The sequence below is a fragment of the Pseudonaja textilis genome, chromosome 7 (assembly GCF_049901715.1).
Source record: "Pseudonaja textilis isolate UNSWEBS1 chromosome 7, rPseTex1.2, whole genome shotgun sequence".
Classification (NCBI taxonomy): Eukaryota; Metazoa; Chordata; class Lepidosauria; order Squamata; family Elapidae; genus Pseudonaja; species Pseudonaja textilis.
This window is the reverse complement of record NC_141996.1, coordinates 18,869,762-18,889,489: the sequence shown is the minus strand read 5'-3', so window position 1 is coordinate 18,889,489 and position 19,728 is coordinate 18,869,762. Positions and strand designations below refer to the sequence as shown.

The following is a 19,728-nucleotide window of genomic DNA, read 5'->3' as shown; positions in this document are numbered from 1 at the left end:
TTTAACTAAATGAGCTGGTTGTCACAATATTGTTTGACTTACTTTTAAGCTTACATTCAACTTTTAAAGGTAATGACTAAATTAATTGCTCCTTTCTTCCTTCTATGTGTCATCCTGATTCTGCTGGACTATCTGCTGAACTTCCTGAAAACGTCATATTTCCCCTATTTGTTGTAATTCAAATTGGGGGTTTGTTCTAAATGGACTTAATGTAGCATTCTGAAAGATTTTCTCAAGGAGGCCCACCACAAATGGGTTCACCTATGGTTAATAGACCAGGCTCTGAAACTCCTCAACCAGCTATGGGTGGTGTAGGTGCCGTCAATAGTGGACCCAGTGGCTTTGGTAGAGGAAATCCTGGGGGCAGCTTTGAAGGACCTAACAAGCGTCGCAGATATTGAAACGTTCATTTTTGTACTCTTGTGAAATTGAATGAATGACTATCTGGTGTTATAATTCTATATAATTTCAACTGTTACTTTTGAATGGTTTTACTGTTAATATAGATATTAACCTTTTTTTGTAAACTATATAGACTTTTTTTGGTATTTAGTCATGGGCTTAAGATAGTATAGAAATAAAGCACTTCATTCGTTCAGTTGTTTGTGACTGCCACAAAATATAATGTGACCATGCTGTGAAATTTGTGAGTTACATGCTTACAATAAAATAACAGTGTAAATGATTTTGAAACACTACTATGAATACTATCTTTAAATTTAATTGTAAGTATCCATAATTATTTTTCTTTGATAATGCCTATCTTTTTTTGGGTGGGGGGAATCTGCTTTATCCATTGTAATTGTATGAAAATTAAAATACAGCTTGCAATACATAGAAAAAGTTGAGGTGAATGCAGCTTTAGAAAATATGAAATTATTAGTAAGCCAATATAGATTTGTGTTTTTTAATCAAATATGTTATTTTTCAACAACATGTATAAATCTCTTTGCAATGGGATTGTTATCGTAATGTAATCCTGTGTTCAAGTTTCAAATAAACATTTTGAGTCTTGAAAACCTACAAGTAGTGAATTCCCACCTATGATCTTAAGTAGATTATGAATGGAAATTTTGAAGGAAACAAATTTCACATCATTTAATAGATCATTACTGCTGTTTGCATTTTTGCTTCCTCTGTAGCGGATTTATAAATATATATTCAAAGTGTTCTTTTTTCCCCCCAAACACATTTTCTTTTTTAAAATATGTATTTTCTAGATTCCTGTCTTTCAATACTAAAGAAAATGCTTTGTTTAACAAATTCTGAAACCATTAGCAACTACTAGTGCTTAATAATTTTGGTAGGAAAATATTTCCAGTTCTGCACTTCATTTAAATACATAAATCTTTTCTAGTCTTCTTAGATGAAAAGTTCCCCTTTTAAACAGCCTATGCCAACTGGAAATAAAATATAAATAGGAAACTATTCCATAACTTTGGTTATATAAGGCATATTAAATGTATAAAAAAAACCCAAGATTTTAATATATACTAGTATAATTGAATTGGCATCCTTCATTCTCAAGAGACTATGGTATCGTGCTCTGAAAAGAGAAGCTGGAGTGTCCTCTCCAGAGCATGAGGCCTGGGTAATTTAATATGGAGGATAAACTGTTATCCAAGCAGCAGATCCCCCCTTTCCACGTCACTGAAATAGTCTAATGGAATTTCAGAGCCGATACGATTAGTTCCAGCTGCATCTCAGGAGTTACCAGAATGTGATTGTATACAATCACGAATTGCTTACAGGACTCCGACTCCGGATTTTGCCTCGAGGTTGACTCCTGAAGCCTTTTCCAATAATAGATATAGCCGCAAGGCAGTGGAGATTTGAAATCAGAGTTTCCCTTCTCCCTAGAAGATGGTTCTACTGTTTTATCTGCTGTTGGGGCATAAAGCCTCTTCTGCCTTCAAAACTGTTGACCATCTTCTGTAACCCTGGAAAGGGTCTCTTACAAGGTGCATTATTATATATAATTATAATTATACTATCATGAAAGCATTTCTTATTGGATATTTATTTTGACTGTTGTATAGGCAAATCAAGTATATTAGAGATACATGGGAAACAACTGTTATTGCATAAGCCTAGCATGGAGCCAAGATGATTCAGTAGTTAGAATGCAATATTATAGGCTTATTCACTGCTCACTGCCAAGAGTTTGATTTTGTCCGGCTCAGGGTTGACTCAGCCTTCCATCTTTCTGAGGTCAGTAAAATGAGGACCCAGATTGTTGGAGGCAATACGCATATTGCCAGTGCAAATTTGATAAGATTATTATTAAGAAACAAGATGGGAGCTTTCCCTGATCTCATATTTATATGAAGCTAAAAGATTTGCCTAGGATGTAAGAGAGTGTGTGGAGTAAATGATTACAAGTGTTATGATGTCATTACACAAATACTACAGCTTATCTACTTGCGTCAGATATTACAGTGCAAATGTGTAATTGCAGTATTTGTATCCTTGGTTTCATAAAGAAGATCCACATGGTCATATTTTTATCCATGTAAAGGTGGAATGAATATTTTTATATTGATACAGAATACTTCAGTTTTTCTTGTTCTTTATTTTGCAGAAACTACAACTAGATTATCAGTTCTTGGAATTTATATCTGTGCTATTTGTTTAAAAGAAACACTTATTAGATTTACATTTTAAGAATGATAGTATCAATATATCTTTTAAATATATGTATATGGCTCTAATTTTCAGTACTTCTATTATGTCACTCTTAAATAATAAAGAGATCATGCACTCAACTATATTTAAGTCACAGAATCTAAATAAACAATAAGTTCAAACATTTTGATCGAAGCAGAATGTAAAAGCATTGAAACATAAAATAATCCTTGGTTAATGATGTGATGTCATATGATCAAACTACTTCATATGACAGCTCCAGTTTGCCAGTTGTCCTTATTAAGCATTTAACATGACACTACTTGGTCACTATTTACAACTTCTGAACCGCTTCCCCACTTTCTTGCATGTTTGCAAGGGATTTTTAAAAATCTTCCTTGGACATTTTGACATTTATACCATGAATAGCAGTAATGTGGTATTACTGCAGAAGGAGAACCTAAGCTAGTAAAAATCTCAATGACAGAATGGGTAACATACAAGAGCTTAGATTATTTAAAAGATAAATGAAACTACTGTTTAATTTAATGGATGATTTCTGCTAGTTTTATTGAATTCTGTACCCAGCACCTTTAAGGAAACATGTTTTCAAAGAATGCATGGAAATTACCCAATCCCAGGAAAAGATTTAGTTGCTTTAAGGGTTTGCAGTATTAATATTTTTGAGAAGCGCCAATTTTTACAATTGTTGTTTCTATGCATTTATTATCTTTAAAATGAAATAAATTATAACTAGATTGCACATTAATTTTGTGATATGCAAAGAAAGGGCTGCTACAAGGAAGAGGGGGGTCAACCAAAGCACTTGAAAGCAAGACAAGAAGCAATGGGTGGAGAGAAACAACCTAGAACTAAGGAGAAATTTTCTGACAGTTCCAATTAGTGGAATGACATGCCTCCAGCAGTTGTGGGTACTCCCAACGCTGGAGATTTTTAAGAAGAGACTGGACAACTATTTGAAATCCTGCTTGAGCAGGGGGACTAGAAGTTCCCCAAGGTCAGGTTTAACTCTTGTACTTTTATTCTGTTTTCCATTTCTTTGACCATTGTATAGAAGAAATGGGTAGTGCAAGGTAATGTATTTTTTTTAATTCCAGGAATAAATTTAGGCTATGCTCTAATGGAATGGACACGTTCACATCATGACATTTGACTGTTGTGCTTTAGCTTCAGTGAAAGTTCCTTCTTATGCTATGGTACCACATAATCACTTTTGCTTTTGGAATGGGTTCTATGGAATGAAACATGATTTAGTTCTCATTTACTTTACTTCTTGGTCAAGCAAATTGTCAGTATTTGTTATGCTTATTTTTAGATGTGTTTATCGTTTATAGATGTATTTATATTTTACAACAGTTTATAAAACCAGTACTCATTATCTAGTTCTGTTCTTATATAATAAATTGATCTTCCTAAGGTTGGCATTGCCCACATCTGTTAGATTAAAAATTCTCATAACTCCAATCAGCAATTAAAGTGTTTAAATATCAGGATTTGATTGCATGTGATTTCTGATTCTGGTTTAATGATTGGGGTCAAAATAAAACAAAAAACAAATGGTTTATACACATAGACAGAATAAGAAAATGAAAACACAAATCTTCAGTGTTCTTATTTTTCAGTGTGATTCTGGCAACAGTACAGATCAAATATAATTGAGAAAAATGAGCATATGCATATCTATGGTATGAAAGTGCATATGTTGATACAAAACATCCATATCCACCTTTTAGAAAATTGATAAAATGTAACATAAAAACAAAAACTTGTGTTCATTAATAAAAGTTCATTAATAAGCATGTCCAAAATTATTCCTAAACATAGACAGATACAGTATAATGCAGTAAAAATTTGGACCATTTAAACCATATTAATATTTGAATGTCTCTGGCTCAAGTCTTATTTTTTTGGCTTGGATAATTGATTTTATCAATGTAATCACAACAGTTTCACAGAGTACTGTGTGAACTGATATTTTAAAAAGCTGTGAAGAGTATTTTTCTACTATCTGAAGTTTAAAATATTGGTGTTCTCATTCATAAAAATAACTTGAAGATTTTTTTGTTAGAAAGGTTGCTCAAATTTAAATGATTTTTTAAATCAAATATCTAGTGTACAGATCCAGCATTCGTGAAAAGTCAAATCATGTATACATGGATTACATTGGACTACAGGTAGTCCTCGACTTTCAGCAGATCATTTAGTGAATGTTCAAATTTATAATGGCCCTTGAAAAAAGTGATATAATTTTTCATGTTTATGATCTTTTCAGCATCTCCTTGGTCAAGTGATCAAAATTCAGACACTTGGCAACTGACTCATATTTATGACAGTTGGAGTGTTCCAGAGTCACATGATCACTTCTTAACCTTCTGACAAGCAAAGCCAGTGGAGAAGCCAGATTCACTTAAACTATTATGTTATAATATAATGTTATAACTTAACAACCGCAGTGATTCACTTAACAACTGTGGCAAGAAAAGTTATAAAATGGGCCAAAGTCATTTAACTGTCTTGCTTAGCAACAGAAATGTTGGTCTCAGTTGTGGTTGTACGTCAAGGACTACCTGTAGTTTGGAGCTTGATTTCTAAGAGATATGATATCTCTAATAAATAATCTAAATATAGTTTTTTCTTCTAGTGTTTTCCCCAAGTACAGGGTCTGTTCTCCCCCCACCCCCATCAAGTGAGTATTGATCTATTAATTGCAACAAAAATTGACTGATTTGTCACCCAAGTCTGACATTGTGAGCTGAAAGAGTGACTGGCCCAAAGTCTCCTAGCTGGCTTTCAAGCCTAAGGCAAGACTACAACTAGGTTATTTTTAATCTCTTGATTACAAGCTTTGATTTGCAAATGATTTTTTTTCAATGTTGGCTAATAAAGTAAACCTGATCATGATGGCATTATTATCATTATCACCAGTGTCAGAATTTCCACTATTTTCTCATGTGTTGTAACAGGAATTTAAAATACTTTTACTGAATTATTATTACTCTGCTTCTCTTGAGGATGGACAACATATAGTAAAAATTCCTAGGGAACAACAATTTTATCAATCCTACAAAAAGAAAAAAACCCTGTAGAACGACATTTTGTGTAGTAATTTTCATATTAGTCATAGGAAAAAGAACTATGAACTGGATAAAATCATTTAATCATTTAAAATGTTTATATATCAACATCAAATTATTTCTAATGTGAAGAAATTCATCAGAAGTGAGGTATAATTTGAGAAAGAAATGCAAAGGAAATCTTTTATTAAGTAAACTGACTAAAATTGGTTTGAATATACTTTTTGCCAACAAAACAAATTATAGCATCTTGTTTTCATCTTATGTGAAGATATTTTAATTTATCTGCATTTTTTCGGAGAGGGTGGACAGTTAATAAAACAATGGTGGTCTCGAATGTTAAAAGCAAAAATTGTTTTCCATTTCTATTTGTACACAGGAGGAGATGAGTATCTTTTAAATTAGCTGTAGTTGAACTTGTAACAAGGAACTGGTTAAAGTGGGTAATGGAAATCTTTTTTTGAATATTTAAATTTAGGCTTTGGAAAGTATATGTAATTTTACTTACTTACTGGATAATAATCTTTGCAGTTAGATTTCAGTATATCTGACAATTATTTTTGATGCTGAACAAAAAAGATTCTCACATTAAATATTTCCTAGCTATTCTGTTGAGTTGTGAGTGACTGAGGATATTCTGTGATTACTTAAAATGTGGATGTTTCAGACAGCTTATCTTTGAATAAACTTCCTTTATCCATCTGTTACAAAATGTAACTATAGTATTCATGTTTTATTTACTCTGCATTGTCACATAAATTGTAATTATAAAAATATGGAAGCAGCAGGAATTGCTTTGTGGCGGTGCAGTGGTTAGAATGCGTACGCAGGCTCAACTCTGCCCACAGCCTGGAACTTGATCCTAATCGGCTCAAGTTTGACTTAGCCTTCCATCCTCCTGAGGTCGGTAAAATGAGGACCCAGATTGGAGGCAATATGCTGACATTTGTAAACCATAGTGCTACAAAGCACTATGAAGCGATATATAAGTCAGATGCTTTCTATCTAAAAAGATTGACGCCATTTGTTTTTCAGAATGTACTTCATAATACTCAACGTATTCAAGATAATTCTCATATTTTTAATTTGTCTTTTAGGTAAAAATCCATTCTGGTCTGAGTGTATAAATTCATTTAAGAATCTTTTTAGTCTCTGCTATTATTGAAGCATATATTTTATAGTCTACATTTAATAATGATATTGGCCTATAATTTTTTATCTGTATTAAGTCTGAGTCTTCTTTCGGTACTAAAGTGATTTTTGCTTCCATCCAAGTGTTTGATATCTCTGACTGCATTTCTTAAGTGAATCACTATGGGTTGCTGAGTACAATATCACATGGCTGAAACTTGTGACTTCCTGCTGTTTAGAAGCCAGCTGTGAGTGTAACATGGTGATAAGGTGACTTTGGGACACTGCAAACTTACAAAGGTGTGCCAGTTGCCAAGCACCTGAAGCATAATCATGTGGCAAAGGACCTTGCGATGGCTGCAACTTTGAGTACCAGCCATAAGTCTCCTTTTTCACCACGATAGTATTTTTGATCAGTCGCTGATCCAGTGGTTGGTAAGTGAACACTAGTTGCATATATTGATCTGCATTGTTCCATTTAGCTCTTCACTAGGTCCTGATAATGAGATTTAACATAATCAGAGTTGGAAGGGACCTTGTAGGTCATCTAGTCCAACCCCCCGCCCAAGCGGGAGACCCTACACCATTTCTGACAAATGGCAGTCCAATCTCTTGAAAGTCTCAAGTGATGGCGCTCCCACAACTTAAGTTTCTCCTTATTTCCAGGTTAAATCTCTCCTTGATCAGTTTCCATCTATTATTCCTTGTCTGGCCTGCAGGTGCTTTAGAAAATAGCTTGAGTTTCTAGAGGTAGTCAGCACTGTGATAATATTGAACAGATTTTAAATTATTTTTAATTTTTTTTAACCTTTGTTATGCAGAAACAGTAAACTGTAGATTTTAAGAACTTGTTGAGCAATTTCAATTGCTTTTTGCAAGATTTTGAAATTTAGGTAGGTGAAAAAGTGTAGTTTCAAACAAAATTGGTGATTCAGAAAAGCAAAACTTAAGGGCAAATTTATTTGTTTCTTATTAGATTTTTATCCCATCTTTTTTTTACAGTATAAGTAACTTAAGGTGGAAAACAATACTCTTTCCATCTCCACTTTTCTCCATAACAACTGCCGTATGAGACAGGTCGGGCTAAGAGAGAGTCAAAAGTCACCTAGCCAGTTTTCGTGCCTAAGGCAAGACTAGAACTCAGCGTCTTCTGATTTCTATGCTAGCATCTTAGTCACCACACCATATTGGATTTATGTTTTCCATGTAAAAGATAACAAGGTTAATTTTCAGGATCACTACCTAGAAGCAGGAATGAGTTCCTGTGGAAATTCAGGAGAGGTGTTGCAGAGCAGATCATATAATAATTAAGTTAAATGGCCAGTTCTCTGATTCTGTATAAGGTAGCTTTCTGAAAAACTTTGAAATTTTCAAAAGTTACATTGGAGATACTGCTTCTGTGAACTAAAAGGAGCTGTACTGTTATATTTATACCATGCTGAATATAAAGAATATGGCCAACAGATTTTTTGAAGTACTGAAATAGATCTGAAGTTACATGAAGTCTTATTTCAGTTTATTCAGTCATTTTTATTTTAAAACAAATGTTTATGATTTAAATAAAAAGTTGTAAGATGTCAGCATCTGATGAAGCAGCAGGATGTCTGTTTAAGTTACAGTTGGTGAGAGAAATTTAGAGTGATCTGTATTCCTGAAGTACTGTGATAATCAGCGTGATCTGAGCTTCATCCGATTCCTGTTAAAAGGTAAAAAGATTCTGATCAAACTCCTGAAAAATATACTACAGAAGCCTTAATTAAATGAATTGAATCAGTATTAATTTCTTTATTGGAAAATTTATGAAATTGTAAGAGACTTTCAAGGGACTAACTTGAGTCAGGGCTGATATTGAGGGCCCGTCCCCATAAAAAATACCCACATTCGTGGTCTGATGCTGTTCATGATACAGTATTGTAAAGCTAAATCATGTTATGATTGAAGGGAATCTCTGCTCATCTCAGAGAAGGTTTTTTTTCCTCCATAAAGTACTAACAGAACCATCATCAAAGCCTCTGGTCTCCCACCAACCCATCATCGATCTGATAGTGTGTAGTTGGAGGGTATGTCCAATTACTGTTTTAATTCCAAAGAGTGGTCACCCACCAAATATCACTTGGTAATGGCAAATGTTTACTGGCCACTCATGTCATTGGTCAGAAGTCCAATACAAGATAATGACTGAATGAGAGTGAAGTGTATGGGAGGGTGTTAATGAAAACATTGCTAGTCAGGGAACTCATTGTCATGCATCTTATCTGCATGATTCAGCAGGCTATTGGAATGTATTCCATGAGCAGATGAGAATAAAGTGGGAAAAAAATGCCTTGAATGAGATGGAGACAAGATTGTGTTCCAACAACAGAATATTATGTTTACTATAAAGCATGGTGATGTAAATATGGTTCAGGGGTTTTTGAACCTCAGAACCCACCTTGCAGTAATAAAAGGAAAATGGATTTTGGATTATATAACAGATTCTACAGGAGATTGTCAGATCCACATTGAACAAATATAGGCCCTGAAACAGCCAGGCTGAAACACACAAATCTATGATAGAATGGCTACAGTAGATTAAGTTTCAAATTTTTAAATGGCCAAGCCAAATTCCTGTCCTTAATTCTGCTGAAATACTGTGATATAAACAAGTTATCTAGGACCATCTAGAAATACCAGTGAATTGAAGGATGGTATTAGCTAAAGGAGTTACTGTTTAATATTATAGCTAAAGCTGTGGCTTATATTTCTCCAACAAAAGTCATTAAATGTTGGCTTGTAATGATATGACACAGTACCTGTTTTGTATGTTGTTCTTTAACGAGATCTATTAAGGGGTTTTAAATGAGGCTGATATATTGTAGACTGTGATATTGCAAAATCATAAAGAGTTCTGAAAAGTTTGTTTTAACATACACAGTTTTTTTGAAAGAAGAATTTCACCATTTTGATATATTTTAAAAATAGAGAATCAAATATATTGACCAGGAAGCTATTAAATGTATTCATATTGTGAATAATTCAAGGGATATCTCACAAGGAATTATGCACATTTAAGCATGCATAGTTCTGAAGATAATTAAATAAGAAAAAGAACATTTTACTGTGAGTGGATTATAGACATTTTACTGTGAGTGGATTATAGAGTTTAAGGCAATCTATTATATTTGCTGTTTTAGCAAAATAATATTTTACCATATCCACTGCAAAGGATGTTTAATGTTTAGCCAAAAATGCTTCACAGGGAATACAGCTCAGTGCAATAATTTATATTTCTCTGACATACTAGATTATTAGATATTTTAATGTATCCTTTGTATTCAAACTGGTGTTCAAATCTTTAGATGCTCTGACATTCCTTTCTTTGCATATTAAGTGAAACGCTCAAAATATAATATTTTTATACTATTATCCTGTGTTCCACTACCATGACATCCTTTTCTTTGCATATTAAGTGAAAAGTTCAAAATATAATATTTTATACTATTATCCTATGTTCAAATACTTATGAATTAAACCATAAATTTATTCTTATTAGATATTCTTTTAACAGAGGACTATAGAGTATAGGAGTACAGTATGAAAAAAACTAATCCATAACTTTCTGCAATGGCAAACAGCCTCTCCTTCCCCTGACATTCTTGCACATGTATGGCGTGGCTTAAGAAGTTAAAGCTCCAGAAAGACTTTTAAACCTGCTGTCTCTGTTTTGGAAGTGGAATTAGGCTTATCCCAGTTTCTGCTGAAATTAAAGGTAAGATTCCATGGATGTAAAAAGACTTCAAATATTTCTACTGCTTGGAAACTTGTTTAAATGTTGATAGGAAGATTTAAAGTTTGCATTTTGTTTCCCTACAATTATCCTGTCTGTAAGTCATTAAAGTCTGTTGGATTCACTTACCCATTTTTGTAAGACAGACATGATTTCTTTGCACTGTTGCAATTTGACTTATTTCAATAATAACCCATAGGGTTCATTTCTAAATTAATTTTCATCTCAGTTGGAAAACTGTACTGTACCTATATTATATATGAGCAATTTTAGGGAAGTATGAATATTAAGTTCCCTTAACCCTCTGTGTCATTTGATTCTTTCCTTTGTTATAGTTCTATAACTATAGACTTATAAAATATTATAAATAGAATAATATCAAGAATTGTAAGTAAAATATAATATATGAAGGAATGTCAGAATATACCCAGGTCTTTCAAATGTTCATTGAAATACAAAAATCATGTGTTTGTTTAAATTAATTTTCTAAATCAGGTGTTTTACTGATAAGTGATTCCAGTGGCACCATTTGAGGAAGTTTCTTCCAAAGTACGCATTTTATTTTCAGCATGTAATTTATCAACATTCAGGGAAAAATACATTTCATGTTGTTTTTTACAGATTTTAACATGAAAAATGCATATAGTGCATAATACGTATTATGAATAAATAGCACTTTTATCTCATTTAAAAATTCAATAACTATAAACGTGATATATCAGAAAGTTTATTATTTTCCTACTGAATTGAGACAAGAATTGGTAGATTACTATTTGTGTAATGCTGCCTTCTGATGTCTTCATTTTCATTTCGCAAAGAAGTTCATTTTGAATGTCATAAAGGAACAGTGAGCAAAATGGTGAGCAGGCGGTTCTGGTAGGAGATAGAATTAGTGAAATGTTTAGAGGCAGAATTTTATTTCCCGTTAGGCATTTTTGGAAGCATCCAGAATGGGTTTTAAATGTCTTTGCTGGTAGTCCTCGACTTACAACCGTTCATTTAGTGTTTGTTTGGAGTCACAACAGCACTGAAAATAGTGACTTACGACCTTTTTTCACACATGACCATTGCAGTAGCCCCTCCTCATGGTCACGTGATCAAAATTCAGATGGTGACTCAAATTTATGACAGTTGCTATGAACGAGTCATGTGATCACCTTTTGCGACCTTTTGACAGGCAAAGTCAATGGGGAAACCAGATTCATTTAACTGTGTTATCAACGGCAGTGAGTCACTTAACAAACTTGTGGCAAGAAAGATCATAAAATGGGGCAAAACTCACTTAACAACTGTGTCACTTAGCAACAGAAATTTTGGGTTCAATAGTGGTTGTAAGTTGAGGACTACCTGTACTTTCTGAACATAGGTTGGACTCACAAATATTCTTGTTTTTCTAGGATTAACAATATAACTCAAGTTTCCTAAGTCATATTTTTATTGCTGGATATACCTGCTTTATTAAGTTGTAGATAGGCTCTTCTGATCTCTGCTTTGGTGTTCATACACGTTTTAAGCAAAGCATTTGGTAAAATGGCTCTTTAATTTTTTTAAATACATCTTTATGATATATAGACAGGTGAGAATCTGAAAACAATGTTATATATATATATATGTGTGTGTATATGCATATGCTGAAAATAATACATTATTTTCTAATTTACAAATGTATTTACATTAACATTTAATTATAAGTAATATTGATAGACTGCTCCAATCTACATACATGGTACCTAATTCAAAGAAATCAGAGGGGAAAAAATAAACTATTGAAATATAAATGTTCTTGAGGGTAAAAGAACATTTATTTAGTCCAGCAGTTATTAAATTGAATCTGTTATCTGTAAATACAGCCTTCCTGAGGCTCTGTATACAGTGCTTGTTATAATGGCACTCCTAATCCAGGTATCTCAGGTAATTTATAATTCACTAGATATAACATTGTGCCAGATGTTTTTCCTTGTCTAATGTATACTTTGCAGTTGCTGTTTTGTGGAACAAAGGATTTTAGTGTAAGGGGAGACACACACACACACACACACACACACACACACACATATACACACGCACACACACAAATAAATATATTTACCAACTAATGCACAAGCATTTTTTCATGTTGTAAAATGTTGCTTCTGAAATGCTGTTTTGTAAAACGTTAATTCATGGTCTCTTATTTCTGAAACAGTTTTGACTAACTACTCATATATTTTTACTGATGTTTTGAATATTTGAAATCGCACTATGTTCTCCTTTAGTTACAGAATACAAATTATGTTGAGATGAATTCATGTGTTTCCTTTGACTCAATTAATTAGGATAACTTCCAAACTAAAAACCAGCTTCTAGTTGCAAAATACTGGCTGAGCATATGTTCTGTTACCATGAGTTGAAATTATCTGCAGTTACTGCAAGAGAAGCGAGATAATACTGACTCATGGGCCATACTTGCTTTTGGTTAAACATACCAAAAGCTGCTTCTGTATTTGGCACTTGAACATCTGTTACAGGTTGATTACACATTATGCAAATTTGAATGAGTGCTTTTGCTCATTATTGATAATTTAGTTTTAAAAAACACAATGCAGAACTTAAGGTCCTTTTTCTTTGAGACTCATACTATTTTTTCTGCAATTAATTAAATTAATTAAATATACCAATGTTCCTTTCCATGTGAAAAAATTATGTATGTGTATTTTTGCAGTTTATAAAGTATTTCTTTCTTCTTTATAGAACCCACAACAGTAGAAATGTTTTTTGCTATGCTGTTATACAGTATTAGATAATTTTATGTACATTTTAAAATACTCAGGTGAGATTTGAAACTGACAATATTGAATATATTGGTACAGGAAAAAAATCATTTCTGAAATTTTCAAATAGGGAAATCTATTTAGGGAATAATAACTTTGTTTAAGGATCCAGAGCTTTAAGTCTGTTATATAACAGCATATTTTCTCAGAATATTTCAGCACTGAGAGTATATGTACCAAAGACAGATTCCTTGTATGTCCAATCATACTTGGCCAATAAAGAATTCTATTCAATGTTTCTTAAGATAAAACTTTGCAGACACCTCCTTTAGTGCTAACTCTCCCTCACTTGTTTTTAATATTTAAAATTTATCTTAGTTTTGAGGAAAATTAAAAGAAAGTGCTATAGGTAGCAAGATAGTTAAGTGAGTTGTGCCTCATTTTATGACATTTTGCCACAGTTGTTTAACAAATAACTGCAGATGATAAGTGAATCCTGTAGTTGTTAGTGAATCCTGTAGTTGTTAAGTGAATCTGACTTCGCCCATTGGCTGCTTTTCGGAAACTGGCTGGGAAGGTTACAAATGGTGATCACATGACCCTGGGACAGTGCAATTGTTATAAATACATGCCAATTGTCAAACATCCAGGTTTAAACCCGTGACCATGGGGATGGTCAGCAGTCGTAAGTGTGAAGACTGTTCATAAGGTACTGTTTTCAATGTCATAACCCTTGAAATGATTGTAAGATGAAGACTACCTGTACCTATTTTCCAAATTTACTTCTTTTATCTTAATTTTGAGGAAATCATTAAAAATTGATATATCCCCATTTTTCAGACACGCCCCCCCCAAAAAGGACTACGTATTTCATATGAATGGTTGCAGTTCACTGCTTTCTTTGTGAAATAGAAATGAAATAACTGAATTAGTAGAAAATACTTAAATACAAAGGCAAGAAAAATCCAATGAGTTTCTTTTTGGTACATTGGTGACCAGGTCATAACCGCTGTGATAAGCACTCTAAGTATTTTATCAAAGTAGAGGATAGAGGACCACAGATAAAGCCACGGCATTATAATGGTTGTATAACTAGTACACAATAAAGGAATCAGCAGTGTAAATAAAATATATCTTTTACAAATATACAATTCAGCAAGTTTCTAGCATATGGAAGGTTGTACTATAACTTATCCTTAAACTTTGCCTTTACATATATAGAATAGTTCTATTTTCATCTAAAGCATATCAGAAAGAATAACAAGAGAATTTCACATGTTTTTGCCATGCATTTGTACAATAAATGCATATTAGACTTAACTGAGCAGATTTCTCATTTCATAGAAACTTAAGATTATAACTGGCCATTTATGCCATCCCTTGTTCAGTGAAGGAATCCACATGAAAGTACTTCAGATTTAGGCATTCTGTTAACTTTTCTCATTGCCTAATCTATAGGTTTGCCTTAACTGTTCCTCATGATTCACTGTTCATATCTGGAGTCAAGTTGCTTTCGAGATAGCGCACTGTTTTCTTGCTTGCTTGCTTTTTGCTTTCTGGCAACAATGCGCAACTAGAATTTCTCTAGATGGATGCCTGCATTGTGTATTGACAAGGTACCAAGGTGTACCAATACAGAGATATTCTGTTTTATTTTGTTTTTATCTTTTTTATTTTCAAAGTTATGTTTACTGTAAATTGCTTTGGGATGTTTTATAATCATAAAACATGGAAATGAGTTTAAAAAAGCAAATACTATGCAACTGAAAGAAAAAAGATGTAAAACTTATAAAGGGTAAAATGCAGTTTAAATATAAATGAAAAGGCTAAACTGGAGGTCAGAAAGTAACAATGTATATGAATTACATTGTGGTGAATATATTTGTAAATATGCAAATAAGAATCCATGAACTGGTGATAGTTTGGAAAAACAATCTTACTCTGTGCTGAAATCAATCCAAGAGAAAAATTGTTCTGCTAGGGGATATGAATGGGGTAGGGACAAGAAAAGAAATACGAAGCAGGTAATTAGGCCATTGAAGACACAAGAATGAATGACCATGTGTGGAACTGGTATGTATGGATTTACAGAATACAAAAATGAACCATTATATGAGAAATATGCTAAATGGTTTCGGTATATAATGAGATTTGAATGAGGACTGAATTGGAAAACAAATATTTAAAGGAAGCATGAAAGGGTTCAGTAGAGGAGAAAAAAATGTGGGAAATCTAAAATGAATATAGAAACCTTGTGGGAAAAGTAAGAGCAAGTATATAACACCTAGTGTACAGACATGTGGAAGTACACTATTTGGTTTGGAAAAAATCAGTGATATTGGTGGAAGCTAATTTTAGGTATGTTTCATTTCCTCTTCCGTCTCATTTAAATTTTTTGTGCTTCTTAACACTATTTTGCATCTTTGTATCTTGTTGCTAATCCTGAAAGGGGGAGTGTACTGCGATGGGGATATATGTAGAACTGGAATGGAAATATCTTTAATAAATAGGTAATATTATGCATACTTGTTTATTATTTTTTTAAAAGGAAAGAATTTGAATGTTTTGCAGAGTACTCTTGACAGAAAGTGAAAATACCTGCTGCAATAAAATTAAAAAAATTGTCATCTACATGTATTCGAAATTTGTGGAAATATGACAAATAATTGTATCCAATCAGTTTTGTTCCCTTTCTTCATAAAACACATGATTTGGTCCAAAAGGGAAATACCATGCAACAGACTATATCTCTCTTTCAGCAAGTCTTTTGACTTAAGTCAAATACGCCATCCTCCTTAAATAAAGTTGAAAAGTGTGGACGGGAAAGGACATAATGGGGATACGGTTGCTTGAAATGCTACAAGTAAAAGGTAACAATTTTAATGGATTGATATAAGAATGCGAAAGGATTCCAGATAGCTTTCCGAATATGAATCTTGAAATGAGGAAGGAAGAGAGTCTATATTTAGAATATTGGAGATCACTGTCAAATGGAATGATATTGCAAACTTTTTTAAAATAAAAGTTGAACATGATAATATGCTTTCTGTAGATTACATTATGAAATTTATGTATTATTAGCATATCACGTGTAGGGAACTGGGATTGTTATAGTTGATCTCAGTTTATCATTTATGATTCAGGAAAGATGTGAACTAAGCATTTCATAGCTGGGTTTTCTAACCATCATGCAGTATCAGATCATCAGTGGTATTTATGACATTTTAATAAGAACAAATGATAAATTATAAATGCAGTTTAAAATTGAATATATGAAATAGCTGAATTTATTTAAAAATGCAGTTGCCTTAATTGAATATTGTATTTGGATTAGCAGTTAAGCACCATACAGATTCCATTGAAGAAACTTTGTTAACTTTGGTTATTGTCTTGGTTTTCCTCTTTTAATTGAGTTTCCCGTGTAGCTTTTTTATGTAGGATTGTTGGAACTCCAATGTAAGCAATATTAAAAATAACTCAACATTACTTCCAACCTCCAGTTCCTTAGAATTATAATGGGCTGCATTATTTTTAAATTGAAATCAAGATAAAGCAGTATCTGATTGCAAGACTCTCTTGTGGAGCAGGGACATGTTTGCCTTATTTTGATTTGCTGGATAACTGAACAAACCTAACACTTAGATAAATAGTATCTAAGTTAGTTACAGCATTTTTCAGACCGTTTCAGTGGTATTGGTGGTATTTGGTCCCAGGTCACAATGGAAAACTTACCCTTCTGTTATATTTGAGAGTTACGCACTCACGAACACATACATACAATTCATGGCTATAATGTTAAAGGCATTTTGGAGTACAGTGGGGCAGAGGGAGGGAGTACCTTTTAATGCAGTAGCTTATGTGTTGCTCTGAATGAAAAGACTCTGAGATTTGTAGTTACCACCCTAATGGTAACTGCACTGAATCCGTACTATTTTAACCTTGGACTAATATTTGCTGGAACCAAAGAGCCCCCTGTCATACTGGCACAGATTAAACATCTCAGATTTTATTTCTATGTAGTATTCCTGCTGCTTTTAAAGTGGAGCTCTTTCTTTAAACAGCTTTGATTATTTTGTGTTTAAATTGGTATTTTAAAATACTGACATAGACTGTACCCAGTGTTTCAGGGTAAAATCTTAAAAATTGTTTAATGAATAATGGATCTTCGTTCATAATTTTGCCAATATTATTAAATTAAAATTTAAAACATTTACTTAATCTAAAATAGTAATGTTTCATAAAAACAAATTTAGTTTTCTATGTAAATTACACAATCTGTTTATTCAATTTTTTTATCTAATATCATTGCTTTAATTGTGATTCTTACTTGCAAGTAAAATTCCTAATTGTACTCTGGACTGAAAATTAAAATCCAAAAATTGTGGCTGTAAAAGAAGTGAAGGAAGTTTGCACTACTTGAACTGGGGCTATATGTAACATTGGTTCTATGGTTAGAAAAGCTGGATTCAGTGCTTAATATATGATTGTATTTAGATATATATTCAATTATTTTACTGAATTCTGTTTTTGCTAGTGTTGTATATGGGCAGCATCCTGCTTTCCAACCCAATGATTACTATTCCTTACCATACATTTTCAAACTTCTCTTTGCAGTGAAATCTTCTAGAAATGGAGAATTAGTTTATTAAATTCTGTAGTCTATATTTATGGCTTTGAACAGAATACACAGAGCTTTTTAAAGAGATCCTTTACTTGAGCTCAGTTCTTGACAACTGCAACCAGGTGGTTTTCTTGGCAGCTTTACACAATTGTTTTAGAAATTCCAGTGCCCTGGTCACTCCCACTCCGCTTCAAGCATACTAACCCAAATTCAATGCAATGTTTTAACTGAAATTTTTTTCCTAGTCATTTATTAGAAGAAGAGCACTGTTACAATTCAAAATGCTACTTTTTATCTGTCTTCCAACTTTTTATAATCCTATTTTTGAATGTTTTAATGCAATCCTATTTTTTGAGCAGAACATGTGAAGTATATCAATTTTTCTAAGTATGTTAGAGGAGAACCTTGTCAGCGATTCAGGTATACATGGGAAGGGTAATGGTGGGGAAATTAATGAGTTGAAGAATATGCAGAGCATTCCCATATTATAAGGAAGTGGTAAGTTGATTTGCACTGTTGGTAGTCGTAGTATTTAGAAGAAACAAAATTATATTTTTATTTGGGATAGAAATGGATTTTAAAGTTCTACATAAATCTGTATACCCCATCTCCCAGAAGGGTTATTTTCATTTGCAATTGATAATTCTTAGATGAACTTTGAGAAATAACTGAAGATTACAGTAAAGCGTATGTAGTCAACAATGTACACTGAGAATACTTTATTTAACCGGGTGTATCTATTTCTAGGAAGCTGTTAAGATTCTGAAGTATGGCTGAAGATGCAAAATCACCCAGGAAGGATGAATTCTTTATAATATTTCAGGTATCTTTGTTTTCTCTTTACATCTCTTAATTATCTAATTATAATTAGCTAATTAGCTAATTATTACCTTAATTATGTAGAAGCTTCTTAATTTATGCCCAGAAGCAATTGTTTTTTTCTGTAAGAAGCTGCTATATACTCTTCACTGGTAAGGATGACCAACTGAATGACAGAACAAGATCCATAATATATTGGGGTCCCATTGGAAAATATATTTGAAGGGAACAGGGGTGTCCAGGGGGCATCAGAGAAGTCCAAATGGCACTCTTTTTTTTTTTTTACATGCGTTACTCATGTGATCCATAAAGAATAGTTTTAGTTGCACCATTGTTGCTTCCATCTTGACTTTTTAAACCATATCCTGCATATACACCTGGAAGGAAGCCCAGAGTTATCTTGTAGGGGAGATGGACAGCATAAAAATTAAATAAATAAGGGAAAATTTGGGGTAAGACTTTTCAATGTTTTAAATTATTTTTAAATTTACTAGAAATACTGAGAATGTAGGAGCATACTTAGGGTGTCAGTATATTTCTTCATAGCAGTGAAGCCTCTTTCAGTGCAAGCTAAACTTCATCTTAATATAGTTTCCTATTTAATAACATCACCTCCATTTGGCTTAGATTTTATTTTAACTTTTTCCTCATTATCACTCTGGGAATATTCAGTCACTTTTTTGATGTTAGGTAACATAGTGCAGTAGATTTAGGAATCTCTTTATACTGATGATGTTCCCTGGAAAGTTTTAGCTTAACTCCTCAGCAGTTGAACAGCATGAGGGAGCAGATGAAAGTCTTAATGTAATATTAATTTTGGTGTCCATGTCTGAGTTTTAACAGTAGAGAGTAATCCTTCAACAACACCATCAGGACTAAGCCAAATAAAAAAGAATGGAATTATTGTGTTGCTGTCCCATC

General features: G+C 32.9%; 1 protein-coding gene across 4 annotated transcripts in view; it reads left to right on the top strand.

Moving 5' to 3' along the window:
• The window catches only part of PSPC1 (paraspeckle component 1), a 60,972-nt gene that overhangs the window by 33,838 nt on the left and 7,406 nt on the right, over positions 1 to 19,728 (top strand). For 2 of the 4 annotated variants that reach the window (XM_026708891.2, XM_087937135.1), the window contains 3 exons: positions 216 to 10,599; positions 16,127 to 16,237; positions 18,736 to 18,811. In XM_026708891.2, coding sequence (XP_026564676.1) covers positions 216 to 401 — 186 coding nt within the window. In that variant the 3' untranslated portion in view covers positions 402 to 10,599; positions 16,127 to 16,237; positions 18,736 to 18,811. The remainder of the gene's footprint in view (positions 1 to 215; positions 10,600 to 16,126; positions 16,238 to 18,735; positions 18,812 to 19,728) is intronic. The other 2 variants (XM_087937134.1, XM_087937133.1) reach the window with 2 other exon arrangements.